Source organism: Delphinapterus leucas, chromosome 21, assembly GCF_059928025.1.
Source record: "Delphinapterus leucas isolate spDelLeu-1000000601 "Yukka" chromosome 21, BTC_Dleu_Yukka2, whole genome shotgun sequence".
Taxonomy (NCBI): Eukaryota; Metazoa; Chordata; class Mammalia; order Artiodactyla; family Monodontidae; genus Delphinapterus; species Delphinapterus leucas.
Window position 1 is genome coordinate 24,004,433 of NC_143149.1, and position 20,588 is coordinate 24,025,020.

Below are 20,588 nucleotides of genomic sequence, written 5' to 3' on the forward strand. Positions count from 1 at the left end.
AATAATAATATTTGGTAGTATATTTTTTCTTTCCTTCTATTTTATTTCTAATCAGAAGTATTTAAAATTCTAAGAAAGTTCTTTTTCTTCACCAATGAATAGTTAATTCTGCTACTTTTTTTTTTTTTTTTTTGAGTGATTAGTGTGCCAGCATTATGCTAACAGTTGCAGGTACAAATATGAGTAGGTCATGACCCTTATAGCCAGAGAGCTTTTTCTGTAGTCCCTTTGTTTATATGATTTTATTCCTGATTTAGAAGTCTGTAAAGTTAAGTAGTACATATTGACGTTAGTTGAATAAACCAAAAATGGGAGATAGACTCCTTTGCAACTACATATATTTATTAAAAATATACTAAAAGTGGAGATTAAAATTCTCACTTTGTAGAATTTTTTTTTTAAGTTTTGTTTTCTTTCTTTATCTATTTTACTTATTTATTTTTGGCTGTGTTGGGTCTTTGTTGCTGTGTGTGGGCTTTTCTCTAGTTGCGGTGAGCGGGGGCTACTCTTTGTTGCGGTGCGCAGGTTTCTCTTTGTGGTGGTTTCTCTTGTTGCGGGGCACGGGTTCCAGGTGCCCTGGCTTCAGTAGCTGTGGCTCGCGGGCTCTAGATGCAGGCTCAGCAGTTGCGGCTCAGAGGCTTAGTTGCTCCACAGCAACTAATGTGGGATCCTCCCAGACCAGGACTTGAACCCGTGTCCCCTAGCATTGGCAGGCGGATTCTTAACCACTGCGCCACCAAGGAAGCCCTGTATGTAGAATTTTAAAAATAATTTAGGTCAGCATTCATTTCTTAAATTCTCAAATACTTTGTGTAAATATTTACTTTCTGAGTTTTTGTTTTGTTTTGAAAGGGACTTATTAAGTTAGCCAGTTGTGAAATACTTTTAATGAAATGCTAAAAATATGTTAACTTCAGGTACTGATGTTTTTAGATTATGGAGTTTAAAATTTTGTTCTTAAATCTCAAGTTTGGTTAGAAATTTAACAGTAGAAGTGTTGCCTAAGGAACTTGGTTTAGCTGATATGAGTGCTATTTTTTTTAAAAAAAGAATTTAAGTTGCAAGGGATAGATTTAATGTAATTGAGATCTATGAAAATTTCTTGTCTCTGTCATCTTTAAAACCTGTGTATCCCAGCTGAATGTATAATTTATAAAAATTATCCTTGTTTTAATTTGGTGTAATCCAGCAGTATCCAGTATCAACAGATAAGTGGAAGTGGGCTCCTAGACAAACTTGAACTGGTCACAAGACGGATCAGATTTCACCTATTATTTGAAAACCAAGTCAGACTGCTTATACCAACAGTCTCTTCTGGGAGTCTGCAAATTAAGAAGTTTATTCTTTGTGAAATTTTATATTACCCTTGCTAGATAAAGGTGTAAAACTTTTTTAAAAAGCCACTTAACGAAAATTTGTAGACATTAAATACAGTGAAAATAAGGCAAGTTTTTTTCCCCCAATTTCAGTGATCTTGGTATCTACTGGGATATCATTTTTTGAATTATAATTGTATTTCCTTTGAGAATTTAGTGAATCATCTACCTTAACTAATTCAGGAAAAAATATCTTTACAGATAATTTTCATTTGTAAGATGATTAAGTATCTTAAACTTGAAACTCTTGGAGTTCATTTAAAGAGGTAATATTTGTACATATGAAACAAATATTTCAGCAGCACATGATTCTCCTCTCTTACATAGGATGTTTAAAAATAGTATAAAAAATAGTATAAATGATTATTCAGGCCATTCAGGTGTTTGTGAATGGAGTTTACAATTTTGTTTTTAAAGCATAAGTTTTGCTGGAAATTAAATAGCAGAAATATTGCCTAAGGAACTTTGTTTTAGGGGTCTAAATAGCTCACCACATAAAAATCTTTTTTTATTTTTTTGCAGTACGCGGGCCTCTCACTGTTGTGGCCTCTCCTGTTGCGGAGCACGGGCCTCTCACTGTTGTGGCCTCTCCCGGGATCTTCCCGGACCGGGGCACGAACCTGTGTCCCCTGCATCGGCAGGCGAACTCTCAACCACTGCGCCACCAGGGAAGCCCCACATAAAAATCTTTAAACATCTTTGTGAATTAAGTATTAAGATATGCAGTTATCTTAATTTTACAGATTAGAAAACAGGCACAGTCATTAATTTGCATAATCAGGAGATTAAGTGAAACCTCTCTCCTGATCATGTTATCAAAGTGCTCCAGAATTAGAGAACACTTTTGATAAAAGATGCTTTGACTATAGGCAGCCATTGGGAAACTATTGTTAGTTTTAATTACCCTTTATAATTTTCAAACTTTCTAACAGGAGAGGGTTATCCGTTTAATTTTTTGGACAAGCTATTTCATCAGGTTGAAATATATTCCTAGAGATAATTATTGTAACTTTGTATTTTGGCTTTATTGTTCACATAGAATAACAGTCCCAGAAATGACCTTTTTAAGCCCTGAAGCGGCAGCTGTGAACTTCCTTGGCCTGTAGGAACTGGGAAAGAGGCAAAAGAAAAAAAAAATTAGTTAAAATATAGACAGAAACTATGGACTTATTTTGTACTTTAAGAACACAGGAATCTAAAACTTCTTAAGAGTTTATAACTACTTTTTTCTGCTAGTTATTAAACTTTTTTTTTTTTGGCTGCGCCGCATGGCATGCGGGATCTTAGTTCCCCAACCAGGGATCAAACCCGTGCCCCCTGCAGTGGAAGCATGGACTCCTGACCACCGGACCGCCAGGGAATTCCCAAAACATCTATTTTTGTGTGAGCTACTGTACTCTGTTTTGTGGGGAATTCAAAGTGGAATTAGATGAGACATCATCTAATATGGAAGGTGTGTTACTTGAGAATAAATAAGTATATCGCAGCATAAAAAGAGATGGGGGACATATGAATAGATATAAAGTATTATTTAAGTTCTGAAGAGAGAGTGCTTGTTAATGGCTGTGAAACTAGAGAAGTCTTTGTTATGGTATCACTGGCGCTTTTCTATTCTGTGGATGATAAGAGTAGATTTGGGCATTGAGAGCCAACTTGAGGGAAGAAGGTGGAGAGGAATGTGGCATTCCCAGCTGAAAGAACTACCACAACAAGCAATCGTCATTTTTAAAGAAGTTAATTTAGAGAAGTGGCAAGTTTGTTTGTTTTCTCTATCAGATAATGGTGCGGAAGATTTGGCTTTTATTAGAAAGTGATCCTTTGGGACTTGTGCTCTGGCCATTCGGCTCCCTTTATTCTAACACACATCGATCTGTTCATAGGTTTCCAAATTCCCTGATGCATCCGTTTGGTACCCTGATTTTTCCAGCCTGCTTTTTAAAGGAGAAGAATGGGTTGATAACTTCCATTTTTGAGACTTTGTCCCATAGAAGTAGAGACTCTTAGAGCAAAAAGATTATTTAACTCTACCACCTTATTATACAGCGGTTAATACTAAGTCCCAGAAAGTTAAATGACCTGTGTCATGTCAGGTCATTGCTTTGTGCCAGAAGCAGGATGAGCGACAGCTTTCCTAAGTAACGTTCTAGTGCTGTGTCTGTTTTATTATGCTGTTCACATGCAGTTTTAAATTTGTATTTTTAGGTTGAATGATCTAGAGATACTAGAATGAAGATTTATGATTGGTAAGGGATATGTGCATGTATAATTGTGCACTCCTTGAAATCAGTGCCCAAATCCCTATATCCACTATGGCAGCTTCCTCATCCTTAGCAGTTTTACTTCGTCAGTGGGTTAACCTGGAAAATTAAGTTACTAGAACATATAAGTAATTAATGGAAGATGCCTCGCTCAGAGTAAGAAATTGTTAGACATCTGTGGTTTTTGTTTTTTTTTTAAGACATTTGTTGTTGAAAATCCTTATTCTGTTTTTTCAGAAATGTTACTTGGGTAAATTTGGATTTCTTGTTGAAAAGGGAATATGATTTCTTTAAAACAAAATGATCTGTGTCGAAGAGCAGAAATATTTCGTTTGATGTATGGTGATTGCCATGGAAACATGACAGTGTAAATTTATTCACACAGTACACAGTATTCACGATGATTATTGATCATGAGGGGAAGGGACAGTTACCCCTACCAATTAGAAGAACATCTCATTTCTTTATATCAGCAAATGTGTTCATTCACTTCAGGTTGTTTTCTGCTTACGAAAGGGAAGGCTAGAGGAATAATTTCTAGTGTCCAGATTGCTAATAAGTACTAGTTAGGCAACTTAATGTCTTTGGTGTTATTAGTTTGCAAGCAATAGATTCTCCTACTATAAAGGTAAGCCCCCAGCAGGTGTAGAATGCCATTACAAATGTTCTGGGAAAACTGACTTAATACTGAGTCAGGGCTTTTGCTTTTATGTTAAGGAAGGCAGGCTAAGTTAAAGGATAAGAAGTATTATTATACTTGTATAGCAGCTGAGGAAATAGAAACACAGGTAAGTTAAGTAACTGACTTGCCCAAAATCCAAAAGCTAGTAAGTACTGGAGCTGTGACTTGAACCCAGGTGGTCTAGTTGCACTAACTACAATCAGTATATATGTATATTATGTATATTGGTGTCTGTGTGTATATATATCCCTGGTGTAGTGGTCTGGAGGACTGTGTCCTAGTCTTACCTCTATGACCTTAGGCTACCGCTTAACATCCTTGAGCCTCTGATTGTATCTGAGTAAAAATGACTAGATAGATCAATGAGCTCCAATGTTCCTTCCAGATCTGAAATTCTGTGATGTTTGATTTTAAACATTCTACACAAATCAAACCAAAGTCAGTTAGTATAGGTAGTAGAGGTTGTTGTGGAAAAAGGTGCCACGTTGTACGTGGGTGTTTCTGTTTCTCTGAATCTTGTTCTAGTACAATTTTTGTAAATATAATCACCGTGATACTAAAGCTTTATTACTTAGCTATTTTAATACAAAATTCAATTTCAATTTTTATTTTTAGAATGCACGTTACAGACCCTGTTAATTAAACCTATAAGAAGCCTGTGTTTTAAAAAAGCTCAGTGTATCTGGGCACTGATGTGTCTCTGATGGGAACTTTCCTAATCTAATCTAATTTCAGCCTAGATTTCTTTATGTGAGGGATCAGTCTTTTTAGGTTATTTCACTTGTATTCACATTTTTAACATTCCAAAATGATAAACTTGTAACCGTAACGTTTTCATCAGTTGAACAAAACCAATACATTTGTAATATAGTGAGGCTTCTAGTGCTTGAGTTATGTCTGCTGGAACTCATTCTGTATATTCTTTTCATTTTGATCCCTGGATTTGAATATGCACTGATTGTTAAACCATCATTAGAGTATAGATGAAATATAAAAATGTTGAGTGACAGGATGTACCTATTTCTCAAATTTTAGATTGCATTTCATATTGAAAATTTTAGAATACAGGAACTTCTTGACATACTCAAGGAGTGAATGTTTTTGAAACATGAATATAACCTAAAATACAGTATTTGTTATGAAGCACATGATCAGTCTAGCGAATTTAAACAGAAAGGTATTTATTACTGGGTGTTAAGTGGCTTAGAGTATTGTTGATAAGATTATACTGCAAAATAATCTTCCATGGAAGCAGTTGCCTCTTCTGTGGTTAAGAAGTTATCTGTCTGTGCCTGACCCCAAACTGCGCTGAATAGGGAGCTGTAACAATCAGGAAGGTTCTACTTCTGCTTGATCTGGGAGCTGCCTTCTGTAATCTGTATCAACAAAATGAATGTCTCCTGTTACTTAGGAAGCTAGAAGCTGTATGCTAGGTTCTTTGCTAACACTTTCTCATAAAAAGCAAACCCCTCCACAGTCATGCATACCTGCAAATACAGCAAAGTAGACCCCTTTGCCTCACTTCCTGCGTGTAGATGTCATGCAAAAATACCTTTGTTTAGTGGAACTTAAATCACATCCAGAAGCCTAGTTGAAAGAAAGTTTGAGAAATAGTGTTTGTAACTTCCCAGATTCTGTGGTAGAAGTCACAGTGGAGGAAGGGCAGAATGACCCTCGAATTACAATCTGCTGTATTCACCGCAAATACATGAGATAGAAGCAATTCTCCAGAGAGCCCTATGTTTATATAGTACCATACACATTTAAAAGTAGTATTTAGATGTGTAGGATGGATGAAGGAGGTAATCACGGACTTCCCTGGTGACACAGTGGTTAAGAATCTGCCTGCCAATGCAGGGGACATGGGTTCAAGCCCTGGTCTGGGAAGATCCCACATGCCTCAGAGCAGCTAAGCCCGTGCGCCACAACTACCGAGCCTACGCTCTAGAGACCACGAGCCACAACTACTAAGCCCGCGTGCCACAGCTACTGAAGCCCGTGCGCCTAGAGCCTGTGCTCCACAACAAGAGAAGCCACCTAGAGCCTGTGCTTGGCAACAAGAGAAGCCACCGCAATGAGAAGCCCGTGCACCGCAATGAAGAGCAGCCCCCGCTCGCCGCAACTAGTGAAAGCCTGTGGGTAGCAACGAAGACCCAACGCATCCAAAAATAAATAAATAAACAAAATTTTATAAAAGGGGTAATCAGAGGGCCAAGTGAATAGAAAAAGTTCTCTGTGGAGAGTGAAGGTGGGGAGAGTCATTTCCATTAGAGGACAAGAGAATTGCATATGATGGGCTAGCTTCCCCAATATTTCTAGACCTTGATGGCTATGAAGAGTCTCCGATCGGAATCCTCTGGTCACTTAGGGAAGAATATCTCAAAAGCATCAACTGTCTAGCATGCACCTGCTTTTTCTGATGTATCTCAGTGAAGCAGCTAAATCAGAAATGATTAAGTAAACTTTGCTGAAACATCACGGACAAAAAGCACAGTAATGACAACAACGCAGTGGAAACCTGAGTCTTGGCACTGCACTCACTGATTACCAGCTATGGGTCACACTGCCTTTAACACCCATGCTTCAAGTCTTGAGCTGTAGATTTATGATCACAGTTTTCAAACAATGTGAGTATGTTAATAAAAGGTCTAAATAGCAAAGGTTAAGTATTCCAAATATATCCAAACCTATGCATTGGGAAATGCATGTGATTTATATATGAAATTTCCTGCCATTATTTAAAACAGAAAAGGAACATTATTTTGAGTGTATTTATTTGTGACTTAAGTAATCAGAGCAAGCAGGAGGGGTATAAAAATTCCGTAGGTTTTTAAAGCTGAAATTTAGTGTTAAAGCCAAAGAATCAATAGACGATTTCGTGTTTTACATCTCCTGTTTAATTAAATAAACATTTTAAGAAATTGATTTTATGCCTAATTTCAGAATTCCCAGCGTCTTGAAGATAAATATCGCAGTCACAATTTCTTTGGCACTGGCAAGGATCACACAGAGAATTGGTGGAAGGTTTTTTCCCATCAGCTCATAACTGAGGGATTCTTGGTAGAAGTTCCTGGGCAAAGCAAATTTGTAAAGATTTGCACCCTTACAGAAAAGGTAAACAATGTAGAAGTCTGCCTGTTTGATTGAATTTTCTCACTGTGCATTAAACGATTCTTCTTGTGTTCAATAGGGTAGAAATTGGCTTGCTAAAGCCAAAACAGAATCTCCTCAGAGCCTTATCCTTCAAGCTAATGAAGAATTGTGTCCAAAGGAGTTTTTTCTACCAAGGTTCATTTTTCAGTTTTTTTTTTAACTTCTGGGTTTTCTGTTATTTAAATGATTCATTTTGTACCAATTTACAGGTACCACACAAAGTAAAATGAGTAAAGATAATCATTTTTGCATACCTCTTTTAGTCAATTTGGTGTGGGAGTCAGTAGGGAGAATGATAAATCAAAGAACACTGTCTTGGTGAATAGGAAGTAGATGACTATAGTACTTAGAAAGCTGATTAAAGAAGTGTATAGCACAGGGAACTATATTCAGTATCTTGTAATAAACTATACTGGAAAAGAATCAGGAAAAAAAAGAATATAGATACATACATACATATATGTATAACCAAGTAACTTTGCTGTACACCTGAAACTAATACAATATTGTAAATCGACTATGCTTCAATTAAAATAAATAAATAAATAAAATAAAGAAGCAACATTGAGGTAAATGTTGAAGAATCTATATACCATATTTCCTCCTTATGTATAGAGGACAGGGAGGGAATACACGTGTTGCCTACTTTTTAGTACCTTTACATGTTATCGATCATTTTTCAGTTTTTTTTAAAATTGAAATATAATTGACATTTAACATTGTGTAAGTTTGAAGTGTACAAGTGTTGGTTTGATACATTTATATATTGCATTGTGATTATGGCAATAGCGTTAGATAACACTTTTATCACATCACTTGAATAGCACTTCTTTTTTGTGTAGAGAACAATTAAGATCTAGTCTCTGAGCAACTTTGAAGTTTATAATACAGCATTATTGACTATAACCATTATGTTGTACTTTAGATTATCAGTTTTACTTTTAAACTTAAAAAACTTTAAAGAGTTTTAAATCTAGACTTTGAGGAGCTTAAGCTCTTTGGAGGGGAAAAATCAATTTAAAAAAGCATCAGTTCTAAAAGAGTACTATAACCTTATCTGCCTTTCTAAGAGCGGAGGTGTGATGATTCATGTATTAGAAAATTACATTTTAACATTTGAGATAATTTAATTTTATTATTTTTCAGTTCTAAAGCTGTATCTTCCGGCACTGAGCAACATTCCTCTAATCAAGTACCAATTGAATTAACTTCAGAGGTTTGTTTTTATTAAAGAGATGGTTCTTATTGTTTCATTCTTTATTGATGCAACTCCTGTTTAAAATTTTTCTGTTTTATTTCCACTCAAAGAGGAAAATGCCATATATAACAAGATATAAAATGTGGAAAGAGAAATGATATGAACAGAATAAAATACGCAATATATGATTTCTGGGGTTAATAGAACAGGAGTATCTGAGAAAGTAATGTTTATTTTTTTTCTTTTAAGCCTATTTTATAACTCATTTGGCTTGGATATTATAACACTTCTTATAATATCTTTTTTTGGATATTATAATACTTTTAGTTGATGGAAAAATAAGCTTGATTCCTAAATGTTCTCATTACAGTTACATAGACACATACACATACACACCTTTTCTTGCTTTGTTTTGGATCTTAGGTAATTACAGATTAAATACTTATCCACAGGCTGACTTCCACTAATGAGGATACTAGGGTGATGGGGTGATGGACAAATGTGCTGAATTAAATTTTCTGGTGAACTTTTTCTGCTTTATTAAAGTATACACAATGTAATTGAATCATTTTTGTGACTTTGGCTCTTGCTATGTCTCTAAGAATTCTTTTGATCATATATTCTCTATAGATTTGGGAGGAATGGGTTATTACATTGCATTTCTAACTGCCCTTAGAGCCCTAGAAGTTGATAATTCATGAGCTTATTTTCAGATGATTTATTTGATGAGTTGGTTAGTAGAAGGAAAAATCATTGTAATATTTTGTATCTTATTTTCTTCATTTTTAAAAGTTTTTTGAAACTTCTCTCTTTTTTATTTTGAATGGACCTTTATATGTTTAAAAGCAGCCCAGCTTGTATAAGATGTATTCTTACAAAGCACGTGATAAAATTTCTTCTCGGAGTAACATTCCTGAGAAAAGGTACAGAATTCACATTTTTATTTTCTATGCTCACTTTATTTGCACTTTTTCTCATTCTTTCCTAGAGAGAAAGGTCTGTCAGATGTTGGGCTATTTCATTGGCAAAAGGAAGTTAAAACATAAGCCTCTAGTATTATAATTATTAAAGCAGACTTATGAAATGATAGTTTTAATATTAATTTAATAGCTGACACTTCTGGACATTATTATTTGCCAGGCTCTGTGCTAAATGCTAAGCATTTTATAAGTAATATCTCATTTAATTCTTACAGTAACCTATGAGTTAGCTACTATTATTTATCCCCATTTTACAGTTGAAGAGACTAAAGGTTAAGAAGTTAACTAACTTGTTAGGAGCATCCATCTAATAACAGAGCTGACTTTCAGAACAATATTTGTCAACCTCTAGCATCTAAACACTATTATTATATAATATTTGTATGAAATATATATATTCCCACTCCATTTAAAAAAAAAGATCTTATGGGAACATAAAATGGTAGATATTGGGGTTGGTAGAGAATAAAGGTAATGCACCTATTGTGCTTTCAAGCTTAATGACTTTCTGACTTAAAAGTGTAGAGAATGTACAGAATTACAGAAGGTCTGAAAATGGAGAATTTAAAGAACTTGTTAGGACATACGCACAGATTAAGTGGACTACACTTACATACATAGCAGGTGAAAGAAAATGGTTTGTTCTTTAACGGTTTGCTCACTTAGATAGGTAATACTACTTTGGATCTGATAGAAACATTTACCATAATACCAGTATTCCACCCCAAATAATTTCTTTTTGTTTGGATATATATACTGTGTTTAATGTAAACAAAAGGTTTAAGGAGTGTGCAAAACAATATACCTGTTCAATATGCTGAAGCATTTCTTCATTTAAACATTCCCTGTGGCATCTTCTTTGTGCCATGTACTATTCTAGGCACTGGGATTCAGTGGAGGATAATAGAGACATAGTCACTGGCCCTCCCAGAGTTTATATTCTAGTGGGATATACACATAAGGGAACAGAAAATTACAATCCAGGGTTGTAACACTTTGGAAACACTTTGGAAGTGACACTTGAGGCTTAAGTAGCAGTTGGGTGAGGTGAAGGGATGTTTTCTAAGCAGAGGAATGGTCCACGTACTAAAACCTGAAAGCAAGAGAGGGTATGACATGATTGAGGGGTTCAGCAGTTTGCTAGCAATTCCCTGATAGAGGGAAGCAAGGGAGTGGGAAAATTTAAGACTGGAGAGTTGAACAGGGTCTCAAATATCCAGTTCCTTTCAAGCACTCGATTTGATCATAAAAGCAGTTGGGCACTAAGGAAAGGTTTTAGGCAGAACAGTGACATGATCAAATTTATGGTTGAGAACAGGGGTTGACAAACATGAAGGATCAGATAGGAAATAATTTAGGCTTTGAGGGCCATGTGGTCTCCGTCTCAACTACACAGCTTTGCCGTTGTGGCCTCAAAGCAGCCATGGATGATATGTAAATGAATGAGTATGGCTGTGTTCCAATAAAACTTTATTTAGGGACACTGAAATTTGATTTTCATATAATTTTCACATGCCACAAAATGTTTTCCTCTTGATTTTTTTTAACTATTAAAAAATGTGGAAGAAGCCATTCTTAACTACAAGCCTTACCAGAACAGACAGATTTGGCCTGTGCATCCCTAGCATGCCGACCCGTGGTAGATGACTCTGTCTGTGGAGGGAATGGACTGCAGGGGGATCATAGTTGTAGAGACACAAATAGGGAGGCTGTTGTTGTGTTGTTTGCAAGAGGCTATGGTAGATTAGTCAAGGGAAGTGGCAGTGGGTGGGGAGAGAGAGATTTGTAAGATATTTAGGAGATGGAATTGCTAGGACTCGGTGATTGAAAAGATAGGCAGGTTAAGGAAGATGGAGAACTTGACTGTGAAGCTTGGGTTTTTGTCTTTGATGGTGGGTGAGTGCTGCCATTTCCTTCACTGGGCTATGTAAGAGGAAGACAGGTTTGAAGGGCTGCGTGTTTAGGGGATGAGGTTAAATTAGTTTAGTGATAGACATACTAAGTTTGAGACAACTGTCGAGTGGTCCAGAAGTTAATTTTAATATATGGGCTTAGTGTACAGAAGTGAAAAGGATGCTTACATATCCATAACTATTATTTTAAATTTCATTTGAATTTTCATCAAAATAATACATGTGAATGTTTTTAAAAGTCAGTTGAGACTTAAAGGCATATAACAAAGCACACCAGTTCACACCCTTCTCAAACCCACTTTGTTTTGTTCTATAGAAGCAGTCACCCTCAGATCTTCTGACCAGTTTCTATGGTATTGGCCTCCATATTTCTTTTTTTAAAAACACCTTTTTGGGACTTCCCTGGCAGTCCAGTGGTTAAGACTCTGTGCTTCCAATGCAGCAGGCGTGGGTTCGATCCCTGGTCTGGGGGGAGCTAAGATCCCACCTGCTGTGCAGTGCGGCCAAAAAAACAAACACCTTTTCAGCATATATTTTATTAATATTTATTGTACATTTCTCCTTGAAAGGCTGAAAAAAAATGGGGAAAAGGCTAAGAAAGAGGGCTATTGTTGACAATACCTCATCTTTCCTTTTTTTTAAAATTGAAGTATAGTTGATTTACAATATAGTTTCAGGTGATTCAGTATTCTTACAGATTATACTCCGTTAAAAGTTATTACAAGATAATGGCTGCAATTCCTTGTACTATAAAATACACCCCTGTTGCTTATATATTTTATATATAGTAGTTTGTATCTTTCAATCCCATACCCCTAATTAGCCCCTCCCCTCTTCCCTCTTCCCTTTGGTGCAAAACCTGTGAGTTTTGCATATACATTCATTTGTATTATTTTTTAGATTCCACATACAAGTGATATCATACAGTATTTGCCTTTCTCTTCCTGACTTATTTCACTATGCATAATATTCTCTAGGTCTATCCATGTTGTTGTAAATAGCAGAATTTCATTCTCTTTTATGGCTGAGTAATATTCCATTGTATGTATCTACACCATATCTTTTTTATCCATTTGTCTGTTGATGGGCATTTGGGTTGCTTCCATATCTTGACTATTGTAAATAGTGAACATTGAGGTGCATGTATCTTTTTGTATTAGTGTTTTTGTTTTTTCTGGCTGTGTACCTAGGAGTGGATTGCTGGATCGTATGGTAGCTCTATTTTTAGTTTTTTGAGGAAACTCCATACTGTTGTCCATGGTGGTTGCCTCAATTTACATTCCCACCAACAGTGTAGGAGGGTTCCCTTTTCTCCACACCCTCTCCAGCATTTGTTATTTGTAGACTCTTTGATGATAGCCATTCTGACAGGTATGAGGTTGCCTCCGTATTTCTAAGTGACGTGCTTAGATTACTATTTTTTTGACTTACCAGTTTTAGAAATTTTCTGTTGATATCCTATAATGGTAAATTAGGGCTTGTCTCCCATATCCCCTTCCTTCATTTCTTCTCCATCAATGTCACCCCCGCCTTCCTTAGAACAAAATTATATTTTAATTTTTGGTCAAATTAATAATTTGTTTTTACATTATTGTATCTACTCAAATATTATATAACACTAAGGCAATCTGTGTTTTTATGGTCACCACTCTTAATTTTCCTTGATGTTAATAATTCTCTTTTTTATTTTCTTTACTTGTTTAGTGTTCCTATTACTAATTTTTTTTTTATAGTAGGTCCTCGTTGGTTATCTTTTTAAAATATAGCAGTGTGTACATGTCAGTCCCAAATTCTGAATCTACCCCTCTCCCCAACCCTTCCTCCCTGGTAACCATAAATTCATTCTCTAAGTCTGTGAGTCTGTTTCTGTTTTGTAAACAAGTTCATTTGTATCACTTTTTTTTTTAGATTCCACTTATAAGCGATATCATAATGATATTGGTCTTTCTCTGTCTGACTTACTTCACTTAGTGTGAAAATTACCAGGTCCATCCATGTTGCTGCAAATGGCATTATTTCGTTGTTTTTAATGGCTGAGTAAGCTATTATTAATTTTTATTTTCTCCTATTTTCAATGTTTTTATTTGTATACTCTCTTGGAGAGTTCCTTGACTTTATATCCTCTCCCATCTGGTGACATTTTAATTTTAGATATCAAATTTTTAATTTCTAAGAACTATTTGTTCTTCTTCTCTTTCTTTAATCATGTATAGCAATCTTTTCTTGATTCATGGTTACAAGATTTCCACTTATCTCTTCAATGATATTCATTATATATTTTGGGTTTTTTTTAAAGATTTTCATGATTTTTCTATCATAATTTATTCCAGACTTACTGAGATTCCTTTTTATTAAAATAAATTTATTTATTTTTATTTATTTTTGGCTGCATTGGGTCTTCATTGCTGCACATGGGCTTTCTCTAGTTGCGGCGAGCGGGGTCTACCCTTCATTGCGGTGCATGGGCTTCTCATTGCGGTGGCTTCTCTTGTTGCAGAGCACGGGCTCTAGGCGAGTGGGCTTCAGTAGTTGTGGCACGTGGGCTCAGTAGTTGTGGCTCACGGGCTCTAGAGCACAGGCTGAGTAGTTGTGGCGCAGGGGCTTAGTTGCTTCGCGGCATGTGGGATCTTCCCGAACCAGGGCTCGAACCCATGTCCCCTGCATTGGCAGGCAGATTCTTAACCACTGCACCACCAGGAGGTCCCTTATTATATATTTTGTACTTTTCTTCTGTGCACTTGTAATAGCATTCACAGGCAAAACATTTTCCACATATTTTTCTGCTTCAGGGATATGTTACACAGAATTTTGCCAGTATATATGATAATAAAATTTTTTTGTGAAATAATTTAACATACCAATTTGCAAATAGTCCATTAGTATAAAGATTTCCATAAATACTAAGATAAAGGTAAATATCTTATTATTTAAAACAAATTTATAGTTGTCTTGAGTCACCTGCTATGACTAATTCTTTGAACTGGAGTTTTCTTTCCTCATGTTCAAATCTCTTTATTCTAGTGATAAAATCTGATAATTGTAAAAATTAAGTCTTACTTTACACTGTAAATTTTTAATTCTTGAAACAGGGAAATTTATAAACATTTCTTAAATATCAAACATGTTCTTCTCTTTCCCCCCCAAAAGCAGAAATTTATTTAAATTTGACACCTTTTACATAGGCTATTCTATACAATTTCATTTTTGTAACTTTTCCTCTTTATAATTAATTTATCCGTGAAGTTGCCTCTTGTAAAACCTGGTTTTCTATCTAGTTTGCTGTCTTGCGCCTTTCATACCATGTTAATTGCTAATTGGGTGTTTTAAATTCTTCTTTTGAGGCGTCAAAGGCAAAATTATTCCTTTTGGCTTATTTTTTTTTAGTTTGATTCTGAAGAAAAATGTGAATAATTTGATTAATTCCATGCTAATGTTCCTCAACAGCCAAAAAATAGTGCTATCACAAGAAGAATTATAGATTGTATCATTCTTGGTTAGAAAAAATTTTACTTTGGTATAGATAAGGAGTAGTTTCTTTCAAAGTGTTTGATTGATGAGGAGGAGGCAAATGCTGTTCTTAATTGCACCAATTTTGTGATTGACTCAAATTATAGTTTTAACTTTACCTCTATAATGAATGTATTTGATACAAAATGTTTAAAATCTAGGCTGTCATTTAAGTAATAGTTGCCTTACTGGTATTGTGACAAATAAATGTTAATATTGATTTGGAAAGATATTCTTATTTTGGGGGCAAAATAAAAAGTGAACTTGGAGAAAGAAAAGCTTTTATTATTTCTTTTCTTTTAAATGTTTTAGCATTATGGTGCCATCACCAGGAAAATATTACAAGTCCTCAGAACCTGTTATTTCAGCCAAAGAGCAGGAGACTCAGGTATGGCTTTTGTAAAAAGGCAGTTCGTTTTTGAGAAGATAGTTATGAGTCTATGCATGCTTAAAATTCTCTTGCCAGTATTTTAAAAATTGTTCTTTAGCTAAGAGTCTAAGATACAGTTCATTTTTCATCCTAAGGGGGAAATGTAATATCTGAAGCTCTAAAAATAAAGGGCTGGATTTTTCTAAGTACATTTAAACAAATGTTGTTTCTTTGCTTTTCGTTCAGACTACATTATATGGCAAATTGGTGGAAGCTAGGCAGAAACATGCCAATAAAATGAATGTTCCTCCAGCTATTCTGGCAACAAATAAGATACTGGTGGATATGGCCCAAATGAGGTAAACTATTTGCATATTTCTAACTTATTTTCTTCTAACATAATAGATTTGTAAAATACATCATTTAGCGATAATATGACTATGGCTCCAGCAGTCACATCCAAGAGGTGGTTCCCAAATCTCCCATGTTGCTGCCAATGATCTGTTTCTTCACTGAGCTTTAGTCCCACATGAAACCAACTGTTTTCAGCAATCAGATCCAGTGTATATAAAATCTAACTCACTACCCACCAACCCTCTGTACATGCATTTCATGCAAATGCCAAAACTCTTCCTTCTGAATTCCTTATTTTTGTTAGTCATACTATCATGTTCCTAGTCACGCCTGTTTAATACCTCTGATGTTACTGTTACTCTTCTAACATATATTCCCATCTTTCTCTTATTATATAGTTTTTAGACTTTTTCATTTCAGTGTTTCTTCTGTGTCTGTCTGTGCTTTTCTTTTTTTAGTGACACCATGGTAGTTCAGACCATTATCCTTTTACTGTTGCAAAAGCCTCTAACTAGTTACTCTTTCTTCAGCCTCTCTCTCTCTCTGATATATGAATATGATATATGAATACCAAATACCTCTGATATATGAATACCAAATTAATCTTTATCATGTTGTACTTCTGCTTAACTAGTTTCCCACTGTCTTAACTTATTTAGCCCACAACTCAAGGCCTTCCATTTATGGACTTAAACCTTCTTTTCCATCTGAGTCACAGAATTTTAATGCTTAATCTTACCTAGATTGTTTACCATTTGTTTGTCTCCTTTTCAACTTCGATATACTTATTTACAATGTTGCTTCTGACTTGTAGTTTCCTTGATTTCCCAAAACTCCTATTAGGAAATCCTTTAAGATCTGGCTTTATTGTTATTTGCTCCATGAAGCCTTCCATGTTCTTATCAGCAAAGTGATTCTTCTGTGGAATTCATAAAGGACTTTTAAATGTAAATTTAAAAGATGATTCTATGGCACTTATTACATAATGCTTTATTTATTTTTTTGTTATTATTGGTATTCATGTATATGTGTCTTCTAGATTTTAAACTCTGTGATGAAGATGTTATATTCCTCATCTTTTTGTGTTTTCCAAAGTACCTAGCACAATGCCTAATAATCACTAGGTGGTCAATAAATATTTAGAAGAAATTATTTCCAAAGAATTGTTGCTTGGTAATTGTACTCATCTTGTATACTTCCTTTTCAAAAATTGTTTCTGTTGCTAAATTTCATTCAAGAGATGTTACTTTAGAGAAGAATTTTCTAATAATGTTACATAGTGCATATACCTTATAATAATTATTTCATTAAAAATAAATATTCAAAGACCACATTTTAATATTCAGTGAAGATATTTAAAGGAAAAGGAGTAATCATTAGATTGGCAGATTTTTAGAAAGAAGACATCAGACATTCTCTTCATATTGGACACAATAAGAAATATTAAAAGCCTGAAGTAGTTAGTTAGCTAGTTTATTGTTACAGGTAAAAACTTTGTAAATAATGAATGAGATTTTCTTCTGAGTTTCTTAGCCTCTTAGTTGTCCTCTAAGAATCATAAAACACAATTACTTCTTTTATACATTGTTTTTGGTTGCTGGAAAAAAATCCATGTTTATTGAGTGTCAGTATTGAAGCTAAATATCTATTAGCTGTGTTGCTGGAGTGGTAACGTTTCAGTGGTTTCTTGACTTTAATTTTTTTAAACGACAGACCTACTACAGTTGAAAATGTGAAAAGGATCGATGGTGTTTCTGAAGGCAAAGCTACAATGTTGGCCCCTCTGTTGGAAGTCATCAAACATTTCTGTCAAATAAATAGTCTTCAGGTAAAATACTATGGTTTGCAGGAGCTCTGAGAGAATAAACTTTTTTTGACAATTACAAAACACCCTTCAAAAGCAGCATTTTTCATTTCTATGCTGGACACTTAGAAAATGAATCAGATAGTTTCTATAGTAAATCAGTTATAAAAACATGTTAGTTACCTATTTTTTTTAATTGAAGTATAGTTGACTTACAATATTATATTAGTTTCAGATGTACAACATAGTGATTCAATATTTTTATATATTATACTCTAAAGTTATTATAAAATATTGGCTATATGCCCTGTGCTGTACATTACATCCTTGTAACTTATTTGTTTTATACCCAGTAGTTTGTACCTCTTAACTCCCTTCCCCTATCTTGCCCCTTCCTCCACCTCTCTCCCCACTGATAACCACTAGTTACCTAATTTTTAAGATGATTCTGAAGTAATAGTTGTCAAACCTGCTTATGTCGGTTTATTTTGTTGAGAGGTTTCGTTTTTAAATCTGAATAAGTACTGTATTTTAGACTAAGAAATTATTTTACTTTCAAATGTAGATAGAAATTAAAGCTTCATTCATTCATTCACTATTCACTTCTGGGGGATTAGGGGACTAATTTAGAGGCAGAGTGGTCCACATTATAGTTCATTTTTAGTCCCTCTTATTGGCTTAAAGGGAAGACTAGGAATTTCTAGTTTTACAACCATGTTTGTAATTACAAATATTTTATTCAAAACTTATTCCCTCTAACCTTATTTTACCTTTTAAAATCAATATGTAAAAAATAAAAAAAACTTCTTGAGCTCCTCACAAAAAGGGAATTTGGAGCTGTTCCTTAGAGGTTTTATTTGTGTTATTTTTTTCGCCGATAGCTAATGATCATGTTGATATTCTATCAATCATTATATTGATATTATTTTTGATCATTTGTGCTACATTTAAAATTTTGTAGACAGACCTCTTTTCAAGTACAAAACCACAAGAAGAACAGAAGAAAAGTCTGGTGGTGAAAAATAAAGCAAGCTCACTTTCACAGTCTGCAGCCATCACATATTCTTTATTCCAAGAAAAGAAAATGTGTTTGGTAAGTGTTACTTTCAAGTTAGAGGGAATTTTTAAGTTTATCTAAACGTGTTTTATCAGCTTTTCAATATCAAAGTTGAGACTTGGGATACATTTCTTCTAATCCTACAATATTTTATGTGGTTTCATTTTATAATTAATTTTAGAACAGAATGTCATTTGCTTTTTCTGCTAAGCCCTTTTCTGATAATTAAGTAAAAACAGCAAGTATAGTTTGACCATGATTATCTTATAGAGGTTGTATCAGAGGTACTGATAAACGCATTTATAGCTTAGGGATATTGGAGCAGCCATATTTTAAGACTCCATTTTTTTTTAATGGGATTAATAGTTAAAAAACTATTACTGTATGTACTGATAAGAGATAATCTCCAAGATACATTGTTAAGTAAAAAAAGGAAGATGCATAGCACTGTGAAAAACATACATAAATGTGTATGTATATATATTTGCATGCTTATATATTCACATATCCTTGGGTATGTATACAAAAGTGCATAGAATATCTCTGAAGGATGTCGAAGAAGCTAGAAATAAGTTAAAAAAAAAAACAAAATTGCTTTTCACTCTATCTCCTCTAGTGTAATGTTCTGTTTTTTTTTTTAACCATGTCTGCTTGATGCTCTTTGAAAAAAATCTGATTACTGTGAAAAATGGCCATACTTAATGTTTCTTCATTGTTTTGGCATAAGTCCTTAAGGCTGTTGAGAGTTTTTAAATATACAAAATGAAGAGGATATCTTAGTGGAATAGGGACAGAATGAGGCTTCCAGCTAAGTTTCACTAATTTGCATTCCTGTCCTCTCTGATGTTAAATTGGTTTAGATTAGGCTGTATGGTCCAGGGCCTGCTTTTCCTGTTCTCTGTCTCTCCATCCACTAGGCTATGTTACACACTTTCTATTCTGGTTAATATCCAATATAAATAAGAATAAACAGTCCATAGCCTATCGTAGTCACTTAATATATGTTCTACTTACATAGCCAAACTCCTTAATTAAAAGTACAAAAGCCATTACACAAAGAACCAAATAATTCCATTGAACTATTTTTGAAACATATTACATGATAAATAGGAATTTTAAGTTCATTCTCTTATTTAAACAGTAACTTACATGTACATGTAAAACATGCTTGTATATACACAATTTGACCAAATATGTATGGTATAACTGTATATAATTACTAAGAAAATATGGAATAGCCTCCAAATTTTTAAAATAAATTGTATTCTCATACTTAGCCAGGATATGAAGTTTCATGTATTATGTTACATATTCATGGTTAAAAATGTGAGGAGTGGTATATCTTCATTTGTGTCTTTTGCTATTATTTGGTTGTATATTATTGTGAAATATTGTGGTGTAATTATCTGTACATCCCAGGAGTCTGAGGGGGTCTTGCCAGTTACCCGCAAAATTAAACATGCCTAAGGACTAATTAATCAGGAGGAATAATACAATTAGTTTTAGGTAATACGATGCCTGGTATCAAATAACCCTGATATTATGCACACATGGTACACATCTTCTAGTAGAAAAAGTGTAGACATTTAGTGAAAGTAACTTAAAACCTTCCTTTGAAGGATGAAAATATTGCTTTAAATGCTCTATTTTGTGAAAATATCAGCATTCATACAAATACAGTCCAAATTCAGACTTTCAAGGTGTGTTAAAAAAGAGTGTCATGAAATAATTCAGAGCTGAGTGACTAAACTTTCTGAATGTTTAAAAGAATGTTTTATCTAACAGACATCTTAAATGGATTTGGAGCTACATTTGTTTAAAAGCTACATAAATATGTAACAGTGTCCTTAATTTAGCACAATTCATGTTAAATTCAATGCTAGGCAAATGATGACAGCCACTTGTAAATTGTGGTTATTATTATTTTATGAATAGA

At 34.3% G+C, this 20,588-nt stretch overlaps 1 protein-coding gene across 5 annotated transcripts in view; it reads left to right on the plus strand.

Annotated features, from left to right (window-relative positions):
- Positions 1-20,588, plus strand: part of WRN (WRN RecQ like helicase) — a 128,027-nt gene that overhangs the window by 96,466 nt on the left and 10,973 nt on the right. For 4 of the 5 annotated variants that reach the window (XM_089903745.1, XM_022571149.3, XM_022571151.3 and 1 more), the window contains 8 exons: positions 7,260-7,430; positions 7,507-7,604; positions 8,616-8,685; positions 9,514-9,590; positions 15,380-15,455; positions 15,684-15,796; positions 17,505-17,619; positions 18,557-18,688. In XM_089903745.1, the coding sequence (XP_089759871.1) occupies positions 7,260-7,430; positions 7,507-7,604; positions 8,616-8,685; positions 9,514-9,590; positions 15,380-15,455; positions 15,684-15,796; positions 17,505-17,619; positions 18,557-18,688 (852 nt within the window). The remainder of the gene's footprint in view (positions 1-7,259; positions 7,431-7,506; positions 7,605-8,615; positions 8,686-9,513; positions 9,591-15,379; positions 15,456-15,683; positions 15,797-17,504; positions 17,620-18,556; positions 18,689-20,588) is intronic. The other variant, XM_089903743.1, reaches the window with a different exon arrangement.